Source organism: Melozone crissalis, unplaced genomic scaffold (assembly GCF_028551555.1).
Source record: "Melozone crissalis strain CALT ecotype California unplaced genomic scaffold, PUWL_Pcris_2 ptg000005l_1, whole genome shotgun sequence".
Lineage (NCBI taxonomy): Eukaryota > Metazoa > Chordata > Aves > Passeriformes > Passerellidae > Melozone > Melozone crissalis.
Window position 1 is genome coordinate 37,265,485 of NW_026535783.1, and position 20,419 is coordinate 37,285,903.

Consider the following 20,419-nt stretch of genomic DNA (forward strand, 5'->3'; position numbering starts at 1 on the left):
AATGAGAAATTGCCCTCTGCAGAGGGGCTAATTGTTCAGGCTAGTCTGGAGCAAGACTATCTTCCTGACTGAAATACTGTTGTTAAGTGGATGGAATGGATGCATGATTAGATTATCAAGCTGAATAATGCAGATGGTTTTCTTGCTGTGTTTTGGGTGTTCAATGCTAGAAGAGTACAATAAAATAGAGTTTGACATTGCCTAATAGCTTGCTGTAGCAAAATAGGCATCAAGATGCGAAGAGTAAAATACAGGTATTTTTTCACATGATAGGAAATCAAGCGGTAAGGCAGAAAACTGTCAAAACATAATTCATTAAATCGAGACAATTTGTCATTAAACCTTGGATTACCAAGCACAAAAATTTATTAAATGGAAAAGATTGTCAGGTGCTTGTCATAGGTTATCAGAATAAAGTCTATTTATACATTTGGTGCAGAATTCAGACAGCAGATATTCTTCTGTGTTGTCTTGCAGCTGCAAGACAAGATCTACACAATGTTGATCTTCACAGTAAAACAAACTGGCTTTTGCAGTTCATGTTCTATTGTCTGGATTCATGAAGCCATTTCAGTAGAATGTGTTGTACTGATTTGTAGATCAGATAAAATTCTGTAATAAAGGGATTAATTTTGCAATTTAAAATTTGAAACCTGTGATTTAAATGACTTTTAGATGTTTGCTTTTCCATGGTATTGGCAGAAGAGTTTTGTACAAGGAAAGCTAAACTTTGTCCTTGACACAGATTAATATCTCTATGTTCAGGAGAAAAGTTGAGTTGAATTCTCATTTATGAAGTCCTGGCAGGACACTATTGAAGTCTAATAGTTTATTGGTAACTGTTTTGATTGCAGTATTTCATTTGCTGCATATCACATGGCATGTTTGTGATTCTTTTCCAAGCATATACAAATCACTCCCCAAACAGGAAGATTGTCTTTCAAGAAAAGAAAAGTGCATTTATACAATATGTCTCCCTCTTTTCTCACTTTCTGGTGTTTTGAGGGGATGTGTGCACTTGCCTTAGCTTGGGTCTCATGTTTTCCATGTAAAATTTTAAGTTCAACTACAGTTTACTGCCCAGTTTTATAACAAATGATTCCTTCAGGAGTAGATCAAATATCACAACAGTTTTAGTGCAATAACGGGAGTCATCATTCTTATCTTCTGGTATCACCCAAACAGAGAGTGGTGTGAAACAAGGGAAGGGTATGGCAGCTGTGACCTGATTGTGCAGTTGAGAGGTGGAGACCTGCCCCTGTTGTACAACTTGTTTTGGAATATTGAATATTGTAATTTTTCTTTTGGTGATTTGAGAAAGAAGCTGAAAAAATACATGAATTTCTATCTTAATCTGTCAGAGGTTTTTTGGTAATTTTTTTTCATGTGCACAATGTGCTTAACCAACAATAATTCTGCAGTATAAGAGTCTTAATGTTTTACCTTTCTGGTAATTTCAAAGGTCTCTGGCAGATCCCATAATTCCAAATGGTAGATGAGGGAGGGTGAAGTCAGCTGGGTAACATTCTAATAAAAAGAGAGAAGAGTTTGAAATGGCCACAAGGAGTCTAAAGTGTATGGAATTGCCACCTGCAGTAAGCAGGACCTGTTTTCTGTGTCTTCATAGCTGAGATTGTTTTGACAAATATAAAATTTAGCATTCAGTGCATGGTTCTGAGGATTTCCCTTGATTCTGCCAGGAGGGAGGAGCCGTGCCTGTTTTTCCTCCTGATACAGGGTAACATTGAAATTTGAGCGAGACAGTGAGACAGGAATACTGACAGTCACAGAGCCAGGGCTGACATCTGGTTTACTGTGTTTTCATGGTAGGGAATGCACAATTCCATCCAAGGGCAAGCTGCCTACCCTCCTTCTCTTTCATTAGTCTGTTATGAACTGACTGGGTGTTTCCAGTGCCAATATAAAAAAATAAAAATTATATCCATCCCCTTTTTTCTTTCCTTGGTGCTAGCTCAGCATCAGCTGTTGGAAGGCAGAGGAGACTTGCCCAGTTTTCAAATGCTTTTTTTGTTCCCTTCACATTTTTTGGGGGGAAGGATGCCTATAAACTCTACAGCTGTTCAGTATATGAGGAGCTTTTGGAATTGTGAAGTTTTGCATAATTTTCAAGGGTGATGTTGAGGAACAAGGTGTTGCGGTGTAACAAGGTAGATGTTTGACACAGATTGTTGTGCAGGTATTTTTTAAGACTTCGTTTGAATGATCTGTGAAAAATTTCACCCAATATGATGCTTCAAATTGACCGGTCATAACTGTTTTAGGGACTCAGTGAAACAGGGATGAAACTGCACCTTAAAACTTTTTGAGGAAAGCTGTGCTTAAAACTTTGTAATGTGTTCTGTCTTGTGATAAAGTGATTATTATTAAATATGACAGCATATATACATTTTAAAATAACAGTTTTTGAATGCTGTCAAATAGATCATAGTCCTTCATTAAATCCATTTGATGAAAAGAGATTGTTCTAGATAGGTAGCTCTCTTTTTTAGTACTTTTATTTTAGTAACAATATTTGTGGGAAATTATGGTGCTCAGTGGTGCTATGTTGCCAGTACAATCAAAGCATGTTTTTTCCAAGTTTGTTTTGTAAAGCTCGTTATGCAGTAGAATTAACCAGCATCAGAATCTGCATATTTTCAATCTCTCTTCTAAAAAGCTTTAAATCAAGATTGACTGCCTTGTCTGAAGACATGCTGTAGAAAAAAAATGCAATTATTTCATTTTGCAAAAGATAAGGCTGGCAAGTATGAGACGTTAATTGGATAAAATTGTGTTTGTTCCAGATTATGTAGATAGCTAAATCATCTAATGGCCTTCTCTAATGTTAGAATGAATCCCTTAGTGTTTTTTCTTGACATCTTTTTTGTATTTATATACAAAGTGTGTACCGGTATGTATGTGTATAGACACACATGCACAAAAAATATGGGGTGGTATGTGTGAGATGTAGCAAAGACTCAGTATAAGCTAGAAAAGGAAATGCATTTGATGAGCTAAATGCATGATGATGGTCAGCATTTTTAATCTATTGGCCATTGCTATGAGAGATTCCTTATTAAATATTTCAAGACTAGTATCTTCAGCCATGATTGTGCATGCACTGCAGAGGTTCAGTGGAGTCAGTTTTAAATAGGTAGTAATGTCTGGAATTACTGGAACACCTTTCAGCCATCCTATGGAACTACACATATTTGTGTATTGGGTTATAGGCATGGCAGGAGAGTTTATATTTGTGTTTCTGTTTGCTGTTGAGAGGAGACGACGAAGACAAAGCTTCAGAGGATTGGCTGCTGGGTACCTTGATGTGTAAGACCTACCTGCATGGCCTGAGGATGGCCACCCACTGCATGGTGAAGAGGAAGATGGGCAGAACTGGGAAGGGTTAGAGAAGACTAGGTGGTGAGACTGGGCAGCATAAGAGCAGAGTGTCATTCTTGCATTAAAATAAAGTTTAAATGCATTGTATGAAAGGGTATCTTTTATATTTTCTAGAAAAATATATCCTGTTTTACTGGTTCTTGTGTCTCTGATATGGTTTTGCGAAACCCTGGTGCGTTCTCAGTTGAGTTTTCAGTGAGGTCTGGTCTTCAAGGCTCTTCAGAAAACACCTGGACATGGGTGGGTTTGGGTTAATGGCAGTAGAAGCACTTGATGGTGAAATCTTCAGAGATTTGCAGAATCACAGAAAATTCTGAGTTAGAGGGCACCCACAAGGATCATCAAGGCCAGCTCTTAAGTGAACGGCTCATATGAGGATGAACCCACAACCTTGACATTACCAGGCTCTAACCAACTAAGCTAGCCCCAGTGGCCTTCCCCTGCTCCCTGCTTTCCTTCTGCTTGCTGCTTTCCTTGTACTTAGGGCACATGGCTGAGGATGATTGCTGCATCCCACAAGGAAGTGCGCAAGGCCACTGAGTGTCTGATTGCTCTTTCACCAGTTTCCATGCTGGTTTGTTTCTTGCTTTATTTTTCAAAAGTTCTTTTTGCACCGATGTGTCAGGCAGAAAGAGAAATCTGAAAAGTTGTCCTGTGCTGCAAGACAAGATACCTTTTTATTCTTTGGTGTCATATGCTCATTTATGTAACTTCTCCAGTTTTGAAAAAGAGGTTCATTATAAAATAATTTCATCCTGAGGTTTTGCAGTCAGTTTTGGCAGAGCAGTAACAAAGCTGTCAGAGTTTTTCTTCTTAGAACCTGCTTATCAGCTTTGCACTGCATCTAGCTCTTTCCTAAGACACTTTTTAAGAAGTTTTTTTCTTTCACATAAGCCTGTAGTACCCATAGATGACCTGGGTGAGGAGAATGTAGCCTTGGTTTGCTCCCAAATTACAAGAGGTTAAGTACAGGTTTTCAACTCTCAGAGGACAATAAGAAATCTTACTTTACTTTTATTTTGCAATAATATTCAAGGTCATTCACTCCTTTTTCAAGTTCCTTAGTTGTCTTCCTAATTTTTTCTATTGCTCTTCTTCAATTCTAAATGTGATAGGAATTTAAAGAGAGACGTTTCTGATGAAACAATGACCTAGGAACCAGCTGTACTCTCTGTTTATGAAAGTTACTGTATATTATATTTTTTACCAGGTCTCCTTCCACTCCATAATCACCTGTGTGAGAACAGGAGTTTATTTTAAAAGTTGTGGTTTGATGTTGAAATATCTGTTAACAAGGCACATTCCCTAAAATAATTTGCTCAGGAGAACTGTGCTTATTTGTGTACAGGAAGTAGCTTCCATCATATGGTTTTATTATCTGCCACTACATGTACTGAAATGAGTATAGGCAATCCTATTAAGCATCATCTTCTGGGTTTTTTTTTGTTTTATTGGGTTTTATATTCAGTTGCAACAGGCAATGCGTGTGGTTAAGGGAAATCGATCAGTGTGCATAAACATCCTCTGCATCCATAGATTTTTCAAGGCTTTCCCCAAAAGCCAGCCACTGGGGAGAAAACTTCCAATATATAAACATATAATCTCTAGTCCTTTTTTTTCCTCCTCGTCTTTTTTTCATTCAGTTTCAGCCAAGAGCTAAACTTTCATAAATATCAAAGATAGCAAATTTTGCCCTTAACAGATAGGAAAGAATAGATAGAATAGTATTGTTGTAAGGTCAGGAAAACTGAGTTACATACATTTGCTATGTAATTCAGGGCTTTGCTTTCCTTTTATTAGATGGAGAGACACATTTGCAGCATCCTAGGATTAATTTGGGGGAGGCCATCTTAAAAGAGATACAAGAGTAACTACTGCTAAGAAGAAAAAAAGTATGCTGAGTTCCCAACTTAGTCAAAAAGGATGCATTTAATAGCATGTCAGTACGTTCCCCAAGTAAAAAATGTGGAAAACAGACCAATTACTGAAACAGCAAAAAGTGAGGTCAGCTTGCCTTGATCTCTGCTGAGTGTGTGGGAACAGGAAGTCTGAGCACATGATGGAATGATGAAGCTGAATCTGACACAGTAAGGGAGAAAGTGAAGTCTAGTAAAGGTGAAACAATTTTAGGGTCTGTAAAATGCATTGCTTTATTATCTTCTTTTTTGCAGCTGTGGTTAATGGAATAAGTCTGTAGAGCCCTCTATTTGAATTTCAATTGTGTGTTAGGTTTTTGTGATGATAGTTAAAAGAAATTCAGAAAGACTTGTTTTCAATCTGTGTTCTTATAAGTACTTCTTTAAAGAGTGGAAAAAAAAGACCATAGTTGTAATTTTGTGAGGTGATGATTATAAATGCAAGGGTAGTTCTGGCTATGCTATGCAATGGAGGTTTTATTTTAGGTGGTGCTAATGAGGCAGTTTGTATGTGTTTCAAGGACTGAATGACCTCCAGAAAGAAAGAAAGAGAGAAAGAAAGAAAAAAAAAATCAATCCAGCTTTCCCAAAATGCAAAAAATTTGTGAGCTGGGGAGTTTTTCTTTGGCAAGGAGACAGAAATTTGTATGACACAGAGAATGAGTTTCTCCCCTGATGCCAATAGCTGGCTTTTATTAAATACCATTGGGGTGCATTGGTGTAGGCACCATGTCCAAGGAAATCTTCTGGAGGACTTCTTTCTTCACTGCTTTCAATCCACCATTAATTTGCTCTTTTGAAGATTGAATGTCAAATCTTACAAATTTAATGTTTGTTTTCCTTCAAAACAAGCATTTAACAACTGGGATTATTATGAGGGGGGAAAAGTACTGATGAAAGATTCTTTACTGTGTAATTATTTCTGGCAGAAAAATATATTTAACCATATGTGTCTATAAAGCACTAGTTGAGCAGCTTGAAAATAATTTCTTGTGGTAAAATTATTCCTACAGTCTGCTGAAAGAAAGTACAGGAATGAAGCACTGTGCTGAGTGGGAAATGAGCCAACATAATCCTTGAAGTTACAAAATTTCTGCAGTCAGAGCACATAGGAAAAGTGATTAAGCATTCTGACATATTACCAAAGATGGATAGAAAGGAGTTACTTACCTAAGGCAGGTAAGCAGGATGAGTAGTTGAAAAAATGTGTGTTGATGGATTCTAAATTAGTAGAAGGCGAGAGCTCTTTGTGTTTATCCCCATCCTCTTTCATAAAAACTTTTTTTTTTTTAATGTGCATTTTTTGAAGATGCACAGTAGGTATTATGGCAAGTGTCCTCTGAGGCATAATGATATAATTATATCGTATGTCTATCTGACAGTTCAAATGCATAGCATGGTGAGGATTCCTCAATTAACCGAAAATTTTATCTAGGCCCTTATCACATGAGATTAGTGTATGAGTTGCATTTTCAAGTGGTTCACTGAGAGCTGGTGACTTCTTCACCGTGACTGAGGGTCTTGTCTGTCAGGAGACATTATTTGTGAGTTGCAGGACTTGTTGTGATTGGGTGTGCTCCAGAGATGATATTGCCAGATCAATGACTATACAGCTGGGTTTGTGATTCCGGAATAATCCACAGAGTGATGGATCAAATTTCTGCGATATCTAGTTGTATATTCTGTTCATTATGTGAGCTCTTAGCCTTTCACATCGGCCTAGTAGCCTTTCAAATGGGCATTACTTCATCCTCTCTAGGGACTGTGTTCCATGGTCTTACATTTCTTCCTCCATTCCTCCCACCAGTGCATGCACATCCCGTGCCATGCTTGCAGACATTCAAGATGTGTTTCCTCGTCCGAGGTGACGAACATGTGGGGATCAGCTGAGGGGCCACTCAGGGCTTGCAGGGCTTCCCCCGCTCTACTAACAGCTTCTTTCAAGCCACCCTTTTCTCCCACTTGGTGTGGAGGCAAAGGTGTGTTTGTTCCCACACGACCCTTACCATGGTTGGGGTTCAGTATGCGCAGCTGAGCTCGAAATGTGCTCCTGAAGGGGCATTCTTGCAACTACCCTGGCTGGCTGCTTTCACCTGGGCAACATAAGTGAGCTGCATCATGCACTGCTGAGTCTCCCTTTAGCCTGTGCTCAGGGAGGTGTCTTGTTTGGCTAGAGGAATTTTTGGTGCTTTTCTTTTTTAAAAACACTTCTTGTAAAATAAGGACAGACTGCTATGCATCTGTTGGAAAAGGCATATTTAAAAAATGGTACTTGGAGTTGTAGTTGAGTATGTAGTGATTTTTCTGTCTTTCAAAACTACTGAGAAGATTCAGGCCAAGGGAGGATTGTTGACCATCACCTGTACTGGGGGACATTAGGTATTTTTTATTAAATTCCTGGTTTGGCTTTTATGTTGCTTCATAGGTGGGGACTGAGAACTCATTCCTGAAATCTCTTGTCCACTTTCCTAGATGTGGTACGATGTCAAGAATGAAAGAGAGAAAGCGGAGTCAGGTTTGCTGAACAATGCTGGATATTGAATAAAAAGATAGATTTGCTGACAGAAGGACTCAATTCCTTTTAAGAAATCAATAGTGTCTCAGATGGCATCACAAATGCAGTGCTAATGGAAGCTGTTATCAGAAGTGAGCAGTTAATGCTGCAAGGCTTCTGTGAGGCTCACACTTCAGGGACACAAAGCCTGCATGGCTAAGTGATGTCCATGTGCACAACAGCAAATGAGCATGAGCCCTGTAATTGAATATTCCATTTGTGGTCTCCTCAGTGCTTGCCGGCCAGACTGGTGGAGACTTTTGAAAGCTGCAGTATGCAAACTATAAATATTTCTTTTTTATTATTTATAACTTACCCATGGGTCAGAGTCATTTACTTGCAGAATATCACTGAGGTCAAGAACTGATTGTGTGAGAGCTGTTACCTGTCTTCACTGCTGCTGCTCAGGTTTTACTGTGTAGTAGAATATACTTTTCATTTTCCATAGTATTTTGCTTTTAGAATAGTTTTCATTGCATGGGACAGGCATTGCGAGATTTTTTTCTGTTGTGTAATTTTTTCCTTTTCCTCTTCATCTGTTATTATTTGATCACTATCCTCATACAATAACCTCTAATTTAAGAGAGCATAAAAATATGCTGTCTTACGGACAAATCTGTCCATCTGTTGCAAATGAATAATGTAAATTAAAGAAAAATAAATAACTTCAAATGATCCTCATTTTCCAAACAAGATAGGAGGAATTTGACAAGTATGTTTCTGACCTCACTGCAGCAGTTATTTCTGGGTAAGTTTTCAATGCTTGAACCTTTAGTCTTGCAGTTTCATTGAAGATTAATAGAACTTCCTCAGCTACATTCACATATACACCCTTGAAATTGCTGTTCCCTTATTTCTCTTCTTCCCAACATAGACATTATTCTTTTTTCTTTCCTTTCTCCTTTATTTTTAAGATATATTTGTATAATTCTTCCCCAAAAGAAACTGCAAATAAAGGCTTGTTTATGGGGTTCTTTTTCCTTTAGTTATCTTTATTAGTATGTATAGCTTAGGGCCCAATTGATAATTAAGAGCTTAGAAATTTGAGTTTAAAGACTGATATATTTGCAAAAATTAAGTTCTTTAAGATCCATTCCAGTTTACCAAATGAATTCTAAAGCCAGAGTAGTTTCTGTCTCAGACAGGAAGCATTTTTTATCACTACTGACTGCTAAACTCCCTATGAAATAAGATGGGCATTAGTTCTCTAATGTTTTCTATCATCTATTCACATACTTTTATTTGTAATAGAATATATTAAATGACAGATTTAAAAATTGTTCCTTCACTAAGTTCTAGAATTAGATAATATTGATAGAAATGATTTTTAATTAATATAGAAATAGTAACTAGTATATAGAACAAAATATATACTTTGCATATATTTTTATATTAGTTACCCATATAAAATAATGTGTGGAAGGGGCAATTAACATAAAATAATGTGTGTTATACTTACATATAATTAAGTAAATGTCAGTGACTTTATTGCAGTGTCATGTTTTGTGCCTTTCATTAAAAACCGTTGTCCCTTTTTTTTGCTTCATTTTAGGTTTGTAGAAATATAATTAATTCTTCACTGTTAACAGAAGAAAAATCTGCAATAAGTACTTGGTTTCTAAAATGAAATCTTCAATTTCCAATTTGTTTGTTTTCTTTCAGCAAAAGTTTCCTTTTGTATTTTGGGACTTAAACTACAATAAAAGAAGTAAATTATAACTGACTCCTCTTGCAACTGAGAAAATTTTCTGGTTAAATGTTATATACTAGACTAGACTCTAGTTTAGTACACTCTTCCAGTGTATTTTCAAATAGTATAAAATCCTGTAGGATGCTGATTATGGATGGAAGGAATTCCTTTTAAAGAGTTATACCACTTTAGCTGCGGAGTGAAACAGGCATGCTTTTATTGTTCTATATATTTTGAAGGCATTATTCAGTATTGACTTCTTGTGAGACCTTTTCATATATTCCTGTTGTTGTTTCCAAAGAAGGAAAAAAAAAAGGCAAAGTACTTGTCTCTGTATCTATCTTGTGAGTACTTGCTGTCATCTGTAGTCTCAGTGAATCCATAAATCCAAAGAGCCATAAGAAATTTGCAGAGGACATTGGATATTGTCAGGGTTAGGGCTGGCCCAGTTTTTCCATGTCAGAGTTGAGTCTGTTCCACCTCACTGACTTTGGTTGCTGCAGAATGAGGGTTCTGTTCCACATGCTGTTATTCAGGCAATACTTAAAAATTTATCTAGAAGATACTGAGAAATTCCGGCATGCCTAGTATTCCTCCTTCTCTGTGCCCTTAGTTCTCCTCCCTATTCAGCTTCAAAGGATAGATGTTAAATGAATCCCATTCCAGGGCACATACCACCCCAGTGATGCTCAGTGAACTCTTTTGCTGTGCCACTGGAGACAAATGCAAATGTGATCATAGCTGTATTAAAATGGGCATGAGCAAGGATTGCTCCCAGTTGTCCTTCCACAGCCAAACTCTGGTGCGTGAGAGCTGGCCCCATCCTGAACTACGGAATAATTGTCAATGAAACAGAAGTCATGTGCCTGTTGGTGTTCAAGTAATTTCTGTCATGAAAAGCCTAGAAGAAATATGATCTTATCACTGGTAGAGAATGTCCAAAGAAAAGTCAAAAATGTGAGACATGGCAGTCAAAGATGTAGTTTGGCTCTGTTACTTTTTATAATTGTTACATATTGTCAACAGAACTATCTTTTTTACAGTTTTTAGTGGATAAAAATGCTTTTGGCTTTTGTTTTAGTTTTTTTTTTGGTTTTTTTTTTTTTTTTGGGCCTTAGAGGCACAATGGTTTTGTCCATTTTTCTGACTGGATTAGTTTTCATTCTTGTGTTCTATCGTGATTGTTCTTCAATACATGCATTTCATTCTTTTACATCTATTGAACTTCAAATATGTTGCACACCAAAGAAAACAAGCATACAAAATCAAACAGCACGCTTGCCTTGCCTGAGAGCCTGAATTTCCATTAATTTAGACAGAAATGCTGGTTTCATTGTGCTTTGTTTGTTGTGTTGATAGTTTTTAGGTTGGTTTGGTTTGTTTTTGTTTTTTGGGGTTTTTTTTGTGCATGACTTTAGACTTAAGTAAGGACTTAAGTGACCAGCTTTATGCCTAGGGTCACTGCTAGGAACTGTTCACACAAGTAAAGACACTTATGGGATGAGGATTGAAATCCCCAGTATTAATAAATATGTGTTTATGACTCTGCACACTTCTTAGGAAAGCCAGTGGCTTCCTGACAGAGATAAGCACAGATGGCAGGACTTCAGTGGTTAGATAACAGAGCAGAAACATTGTGTTTAATCTGCTTGTGATTCTTGCTCTTCCTTGTGACGACATTCAGATTAATAGACACAGAACTCCACAGTAAAGCAAATTGAAATAGGGAAAACATTTCACTGAATGTAAGATCTTAAAGTGTTATAAGTAGTTTTCCTCTCATTTTTGGTTTTATGAAGCAGTCAGAAAGATTTTGTGATCTTGTTTTATGTCATTGGAGAATTGTTAAATTGGTAGAACAAGTTACATTCTGCCTTGCTTTTTAAGTTGCATCAAGATAGATGAAATAAAAAAAAAAAAATCCCCAAAGCAAGCATGAGATGGGGATAATGTGTTAAACTGTGCAAGAGCTACAAAGATTGTTGTTTGGGTTAGTTTCTGTATACCAGAGAAATTACCAAGGAATTAGGTTACTCAGTCATAAATTTGCAGAGTTGCAGAAATGGAAGCTGTAATAAGAGTGTCTGGTAGGGAGAATGAAGCATTCTCCAGTTTGTTACTCAGTTCCTAGAGCTGAGGTAGAAACTCAGGTTGCCCTCTGAGCCTATCAATGGAAGACTCCGTGTGATCATGTTTTCATATCTTGTTGCAGCACAGAACATCCTGTTTTGCTTAATTCTTTTACACAGCTGCTAGTTTAGTTTGATACATATTTGTTTCAATGGAAATGAAAACTTTTGATCCAGCTTAAAAAAAGCAGTGTTTAACAGTTATTTGCAAACTGACCTTGTGTGTTCGGGGATTTTGTCATTTACATGGTATTATATCTGTTACATATGTGTTGGGGTTTGTTGTGGGATTTTAGTAGTATTAAGGTCAGATATTCAAATACAGCCATAGGAAAAACATACTCATCTTGTCTGTGCCTATTCATCTAAATAAATCAGAAAGCCACTTCTCAAATTATTTATAGAATTCTCCAAATTTTTAAGTGTGCGGTATATCTGCATTATAGGACTTCGTTTAAAGCCATTGCATGGGTAACAAAAATATGAATGAAAATACTTCTCATTTAAGATAGAAAGGCATATTTGAATTAATACACTTTAAAAAGTGGCTTATTTAATAGTATTATTTAATTGAACACAATGTATTGATTACAATTCAGGATATTTCATATATCTCACCTACAGACTTTTCTGACTATTGCTTCTGCCTGCATATATCTTCTTTAATGGATGATAGTGGATAACTTCTGAGTGAACTGTGGTATAATTCTCAAATATTTGAACTGTGAAAATTTTAAGTGTATGACTTGACTATTACTTTCAGATCCCTGTTGTTTGTGGCTGAAATTCTTCAGTGGTATTGGAAATAATGGGTTTCTTTATTATGTAATTTTTTCATGTCCTGACAAACATTCCAAAATGTAATATAAAATGATTTTTCTGAATTGCTACAAAGTACTTTTTTGTATAAAAGGGTTTAAGGATTGTTTTTGTTTCTTTGGATTTTTTTTCTTTTTCTTTCTTTTTCTTTTTTTTTTCTTTTTTTTTCTTTTTTTTTTTTAAGGATCACTTAATTGGAAAGCTATATAGCAACTGTCTGAAATTTCAGGCAATGTTTTATATTCATTATTCTCTGACCCAAATCCATTCCCCTCTCTGTTGTGGATGACTTGCTGTTCTTAATTTGTGTTATCCAGATTCTTTCATGAATCAGAACGAAATTGTGTTTTAATATATTCTTTTGTAGCATGGTAATATGTAGTAATGTGTAGAAAAAGATCATTAGATTCTAAAGCTCAGAAGAATTTTAAGCATGGTTAGAGAAATGTAAAAAATGTTTATTTATTCTGCTGTTTGGAGAAAATAAAATTAACTGCCACTGCCCATCCTTCTTGTCATACAATCTATTATGAATTAGGACTTGATGTGCAATGTGCCACATCAAGTATTTTCCTCTGTGTATCAATTAATATATCTTTATTTTTTTCAAAATTTTAGGTGTCTAGAAGGCTTTAATAGTGGAACATTTACAATTTCATATGAGGACTCTCACTACATTATGCCTGTGCTGAATTAGCCGACTTTTGTGCATCTTGATTTTTTTTTTAAATGTAATGAACTGAAGGGGGTATATTAACCAAGGATGAATTATTAACTAGTCCCTTCTATTTATCGATGGGAAGCTTAAAGATTGCTAGAGCATGAATCTAGCTTGGAGGCTTTTTGCTCTTTTTAGTTTGGTTTGTTTCCATCATCTATTTTCCAAGGAAGAAAACTAGGACATCAATTCCTTTTTGAAACAGAACGGCGTCACTGGATTTAGAAACATTATGTGTGCTGTAGGCTTTTATTGGTTTCTTCAGGAGCTCAGAAATTTGTGATTATTTAGGTGACTGAAGAAAAGCAAATTTTAAAATTCACAGATTAGAAAGTCAACCCCTAATAGTTTGTTGTAGAAGATTGTATTACTGACTGTTTTTCCGATGTGTCCTGGTTTAGCGCATACAAGCATCATATAGACAAGCCAGAAGACAGTGACACCCTCTAAATTTGTCAGATGAAAATATGGATAGCCTGGCTTCCCCACTTCCAGTGTTTTAAAAAATGGATTTTGTTTGTACACTGTTGCCAGTAAAATCTGTTTTCATGTTTGATTGTACCTGAGTCATCTAATAGCTGTTATTTCCCAGTCCAATTTAATTTGCTGTAGATTAGTTGAAAACTGTATGCAACTTAAATGTCACATCTGTGTTTATAATTGCCCCTACTGCCTTTGTGATGAAATGTCACCATGCAATTTTGTCAATATTTTGATGGCCTCTCATAGTCACAGAACTTTCCAGACACTTACAAGATTTTAAGTTAGAAAGCAGTTAATTGAACTATGGCTGCATTAGCGTATGAGGGTTTTTTTTGTTAGCCACAGGCAGAGTGACAGTTTTCCTTTTGTATTTTTCAGACTTTGATAGGACTTTTCCTTTTGAGAAAAGTGTTCTCTATGTTGTCTCTGGGATGCCCATACTTGTAACTGGGTACAGCCCCAAGAGATGTCAGTGAATGTAACCACTCTTAACAGTAAACAAGTTGATTCTTTTATGTCTTGAGGCTGGAAGGAAACCTGTTGCATCTAGATTACATGGGAAAAGGTAACACTACAGGGTGCAAAACATGGGGATGCATGAGCACAAACTGAACAGACAAAATGTGTTAACATCCTTCGACAAAGGTTGTTTGAAAATACGAAAAAACATTATAGGAGCACCATGTGCAGACAAGGCAGAGATATCTCCAGGCAAGTAGGAAAGCATGGAAGAATGCAGGACTAAAATTTATAAGAGATAAAAGGTGGAGACAGATAGGAGTAGGGGAATCAGATGGCTTACACAGTAGCATTGGAAACAGAGATTGCCACATCTTCTCCTCTTCCTAGGAAAAGGAAATCTGTAGAGAAATTGGCAATTCCATTGTGGCTGGAAGTGAATTTGGGAAGAGAGGACGTTCTTATGGCAGGCAAGGTTACGTCTGCAGGAGCCTCAGCATACAGAAGGGCAATGCCTGTCTTTGTCAGGGCCTTAACTGAGGATGTTTTTTGTTTATCTGTTTGTTGAGTGATGGAGACCAAAAAATAAGCAACTGTTTCTACATGAGAATTCCTTATTAATTGTAAAGATAAGAGAACAAAAATTTAGTTCACAGATTGTATTATTTTCTAACTCTCCAGTCTTCAGCATGTCTACTGCTTCCTGTGGGAAGCAGTAGATCTCACCAAACAGTGGTGGTGCCCAAGCTATCACCTCCTCTGCCCTTTAGAGCATGACCTCTGACAGGTCATGGTGCTGGTTTGGGCTCAGCTACTTCTGTGCAAAGTGAATATGCTAGCAATACCCAGCCTTGTAAAGTACCATGAGATATAGAGATGCCGTCCCTTCAATTTTGCTTGCCATGCTCTTTACAGATTGAAGTACCTCTTAAATTCTTAAAAAAAAGTTTGAACAAGGCATAGCATTAAAGTTTTCAGGAAGTAGTTTGGAGTAAAACAATTAAGCCGTATTTTTATATGAAGTGATTTAATGTCCTGTGTAGTTTCTATTCAGTAGACATTAAAGAGCTGAATTCAAATTGTTTCATGTCAGCAAAGGATAGAGGCTCCTGGTCTGCAGCAGAGATGTCTCAGTGCAGGATGAGGGTGAACACATAGAGGGAAAAAATGTAGAGACCTACACCACTGTGTAGTAAAGCACCGTTGTCTGTTTGGAAGGGACTATTTCAGGAAAACAGCTTTAGTCCCATGCCAATACTGACACAAATCACATTTCAGAAAAAAACCCACATGAACCTTCACATTAGCTGGATCAGAAGAAATGTGAAAACTCGTGTAGGATCTCCATATTAGGTGTCAGATAAATGAGAATAAACCCACACTCTTGAGATGGAAGAAAACAGAAAGAAAAAATGAGATTGTTAGCTAAATATCATGTGTAACACTAAGATTTGGCTGTGGTTACCCAGTGACACCACAAAGATGAAAACTTCTCTTTCAGTCATTTGGGCATTTGCTCTTTATACTGTAGCTTTGAGTTAATGGAGGGAATTAGTGATCAGACCTCTCTTGCTGTGGGCACTGTGTAAGCATCCAATAGAGTATTCACATTCAGATCTGCTTTCAAATTTGAGAGGATAAAAAACCAAAAAGGGTTTTGAAATTCTGTATATAAATGTTATGCCATTATAGCATCCGTGGAAATATGATTGCTAGTGGCATATTGAGTCTCATAAATTTGTAGCCATTAGAGCAGCAAGAGTTTTCCTGAGGTAGGAGTAGTAATGATATTTCCTTAACCAATCTATGAATGTGCAGGGAGTGTATTGATCATTACTCTCTTGAGTCTTATAGAGACGATAAACAGTTAAATCCTTGTCCTCATCTGAATAACAACAAATTTCACGTATCATTTTCCTTGACACTTTGCATAGATTTGTAGACAGCAAATTCACATAATGTTTAATTTCTTTATCTTTTTACAGAGGGAAACCAAGGGTCAGTTTCTTATCGATCACATCTGCAACTATTACAGCTTGCTGGAAAAAGACTATTTTGGCATTCGATATGTTGACCCTGAGAAGCAGAGGGTATGTATATAATCTCTGACTAAATTTGCTTTAAAGCAAAGTTAATTGAAGTTTTTTTTTAGTAAGAATGTGTGTTCTGATGCAAAGTTGTGTATCTCTGAGGATTTGTACTCAGGCTGTAATCTGTAAAGGTTCCTAAAGGGGCATTATTAAATTAATTTCCCCCTCACTTAATGTATTTATTATCATGCTATTACTATATTATTATATATTCTGATTTGTGTAGTTCTGGTCACTTAAACTAGAAAAGAATCTATAGGCATGACTCAGAGTCAGCACAGAGCAGCTCTAGGCTCTGACCGTGTGCTGGAATTTGGGATTTTTAGTTTTCTCTTGGTGTTTGATTTTTGGGATATGTAAGAAGAAATCCTATGCAGTCATTCTGTTTCACCCATCACAGGATACATGGACCTAAGTCTATAATACAGAAAACAGATGTGATTTGTCAAGCTTTGGGGGGTTCTTCAGGCTGGTCCTCCCTATAAGCATCTTTACATTTCTGCAATAAAGTTCTCAGGCCTGTGCTGTAGACATTTTTGTGTACAGCAATTAGTCATCCTTCCTAGGTGTTAGGTGGTTCTGCAGGTTGTATTTTATCGGTGATTTGCTGCTGCTACCCCCACATGGCTTCAGAGGACTTTTATTGTATGACAGTAGGAGCAAATGGTGAACACAGAAAGCAGAAGTCCTGAGATACTGAAATTCGGAACTGCTTCTTCACCATGTTGTCCTGCTGGTCTCAGTATTAAGACTTAGATATGCGACTTTAAATATCTTGGGTGCATACAATGGCATTTAATCTCTGGAAACAACTACCAGTTTGAAGCTTCTGTGATTGAAAACGAAAAAAATAATTTGGCGGGATACCTCTTACTACGCCTTAATTAGTTTTGTCAAAAATCACAGGAGTTGGGCTATCACCATCAGCTCAACCTTATAGAATTGCAAAAGCTTTTCAAAGCTACACCAAATAGTTTCCATTGCATCCCCCCTTTAAAGCGAAAATAATTAGCATTTATTTTCACCAGTGTTCTTAATTCTTCACAATCATGAAAGTTATAGAGATATTCACCTGTTTGGAATTGATAGGAAGATTTGGCGGGGCTAATAATTGGGTTATAATTAAGTAAGACTTAATAAACACTTACTTCTTTTGGGTGTTTCTCTGACAGTCACTCAAAAAAGCTACAGAAAAGTTATTTTACTTAACGGAAGTAAAGAGGGTCTTTCAAATAAAACCAAATTTTTGTCAAAATACTTTAAAACAGTGATACTTGAGAAAAGAACTCCAAAACCTGGAAGTGATTGTGATGCCCATTATATCATACAGTATGTGGTTCCCGCATTTCAAAGAGCTGTTAGCTATATTGTTAGCTGAATTTGCTGCACTGTCTTATCCATCATGGCCATACAGTTGCTGTTTTACATCTTGTAGAATAGCTAATTTAGTGCTAAGTTTATGGAAGATTCTACAGAAGCTAATTTTTTTTTATTGCTTAGCAGCACAAGACAATTTGAAAAAAAAAATAATGTTCTTACCTAAAAAATTTTGTGTTTTCATTTCACTTTTTATCCCACAACTAGAGAATACTGTTGCTATTCTGAATAGTCTGGACCACTACCCACTGGTCCAGTCTTCAGCTGGATTTTGTTAAACAGACTTACAAAACTTGAATTTCCGCAAATGTGTTTTTAAATGCTGATTCATAATTGCTCTCATGTTTTTAAGCATATCAATAACGTCTCTCTATTTCTTTATTTTAAATTCTGTCATGAATTAGGACACGATTTATAAGGGACCCTTCTTTGTACAGACTTAAATGCTTCATTGATGAGTTGAAAGCAGTGTACATTCTTTTATGTAACAATTCATTAAAATAAGCTATTTTTATATCCAGTACCTTTTATTGTCACAAACAGCTTTCTGGGAGTCCAAGAATTCCTTACTTGTGCACCCCAGCAATGACGTGAATATATGATAACCCAGACACTCCCACATAGCTCCAGGCTTTGCCACCTCATGGTTGCTGCAAAAAGTTAACTCTGTCCTGGCCAAAACCAGGACAGCTCACTAAAAAACTATGGACATTACAGTTTTGAATTTATGAGGTATGTGGCAGTTTTCCTCACTGTTTTTATTTTAGCAATTGTGAGCTTACATGCCTGGAATTCATGTAACAAAAATCCATCAGTAGTTGCCTAGGCATGTGGTTAAAGAGATAAGCTATAGCAAGTATAATATCACAGGAGAAATGTCATATGGCTGTAGCCACTGTACAGGTATGAGTACTTATAGTTCTGTAGAAGAAATTTCCAAAGTGTATTTGTAATTTGGTCGAAAAAATTTCCAAGACTTAGTGGAATTCTTACAGGTCCCAATGAAGAGAAAGAGACACACATTTTCCACAGTAAATTATTAGGACTTGGTGAGATTGGTTCACAGAATGCAAACAGTAGCCCAGCAAAGATCAGTATGTGGATTTCAGCAGCAGCTGCTTTCTGAATTTAAACCTTGTGGTTTGGCCAAGCACAACTGCTTTGATGGCAGTGATAGTTCATGCTGTCATGCTAGTTGATAATGTGTGCGACAATGTACTTCAGTGTCCCAGAGACAAATAAAGGGGTGTGGGAAAATGAATAAAGTGACTATCGGCTAGTCTGGTTTTAGTGCATGGCGTGGCTATGGTAACAGACACTTTGTTTGCCTCTCAGGACTGTATTTGCGGGAAGGTATTAATATCATTAGGCTCTAATGAGACCTCAGCTGCTCTGATCTAGATATCTGTATTCAAGAAAGATCAACTTAACTGAAGATGGAAAGAGGGGAGAAGGTGTATTAGAAGCATAAAAGAGTGGAGAGCTTGTTTATGAGATGCTTCTAAGAAGAACACACCCTTTTAGCGCAGGAATCAAAGGCTAGGAAGATAGGGTTATACATGCATCAGAGTGTAAAATAGAAAGAAAAAAAAATGTTTAAGCAAGGGAGGTGGTTCTTACAGTGGTGAGAGCTGCACTGTCTGAGACAGTCCTAATGGAGGCAGTGGGGAAAAATCTTTCACCAGGTTGGTCAATAATTTTGGGAGAATTCTCTATAATTTTATGGAAGAAGTTTATATTAAATATTGGCAAAGACAGAGACTAGGCACCATCTTCTGACTGTTCTTTCAAATAACATGTAATAGGAGCTGAAACAAGAAAGCATAACTCTTTTTCAGGAGGGTTGTTGTTGATTCTGATGTACATAGCACACAATGGGCGTTGCTTTGCTGAATTTCTTGGAAATGCTAAATGCCTCTGTTGTAGCATTTCATATGTTGCAGAATTTTATATTCGACTGCATAGTCTCTGTGCTTGCACAGAATGGGCTATATCACTGGTTCCAAATGAAACTGCCAAAATCATGCATTTAATTCAGGCTTCTAGTGAATTATTCTTGATTGATTTTTTTGAATAGTGATATACAAAATAATAATAGTATATTATTATACAGTGTATGCACACACACACATATATATTAAATATTATGCAGATTTATGCCGCTGGCATTTAGTCTAGCAGCCATGCTTGCCTCCATTTTATTAAGATTTAATTTCTTTTGTGCAAACGTTCCATAGTTGCTCTGAAAGCTAATTTGCAGTCCTTTTGTTTTATAATGAGGGAGCTCAAGCAGGCAAAAATACCAGCTTTAATTAATCCAAAATATCTTCTAAATGTAGAATATGCTACTAAAATGTAGCATTTTGATTTAGGAGTATGAAAATGTTTGATTGAGTTTGAGAAGTTAAAAAATGAAATGCTTCAATATTTCAGATGTTTAAAATTAAATGTTTCAAGGTTTCTGTTTAGAACATTCAGAATTTCTGACTGTGTAAAAATGCAGAAAATTGAGCTAATTATGTAAAAAAAATTTGAAATACAGGAAAACAGCTGGTGTTTTTATAGATTATTTTTCAAATAAGTAATAATATATATTTCTTCCTCTCCCCAACTTCACTTTTATAATAATCCTTTCCTCCTACGTAAGTAAACATGTGTGTATATTTTGGACATACTTAAACTTTTTTGAGCATACATAAACTTTAAAAAATTTTCTATAGTTTTCCATATTCTACTCCAGACAAACTCTGGATGACACTCTTAACAGAAGGTAGCATTGCATTTT

At 36.4% G+C, this 20,419-nt stretch overlaps 1 protein-coding gene across 2 annotated transcripts in view; it reads left to right on the forward strand.

The window, feature by feature from the left end:
- Positions 1-20,419, forward strand: part of FRMD3 (FERM domain containing 3) — a 129,760-nt gene that overhangs the window by 41,743 nt on the left and 67,598 nt on the right. For both annotated transcript variants that reach the window (XM_054284404.1, XM_054284413.1), the window contains exon 2: positions 16,153-16,257. In XM_054284404.1, coding sequence (XP_054140379.1) covers positions 16,153-16,257 — 105 coding nt within the window. The remainder of the gene's footprint in view (positions 1-16,152; positions 16,258-20,419) is intronic.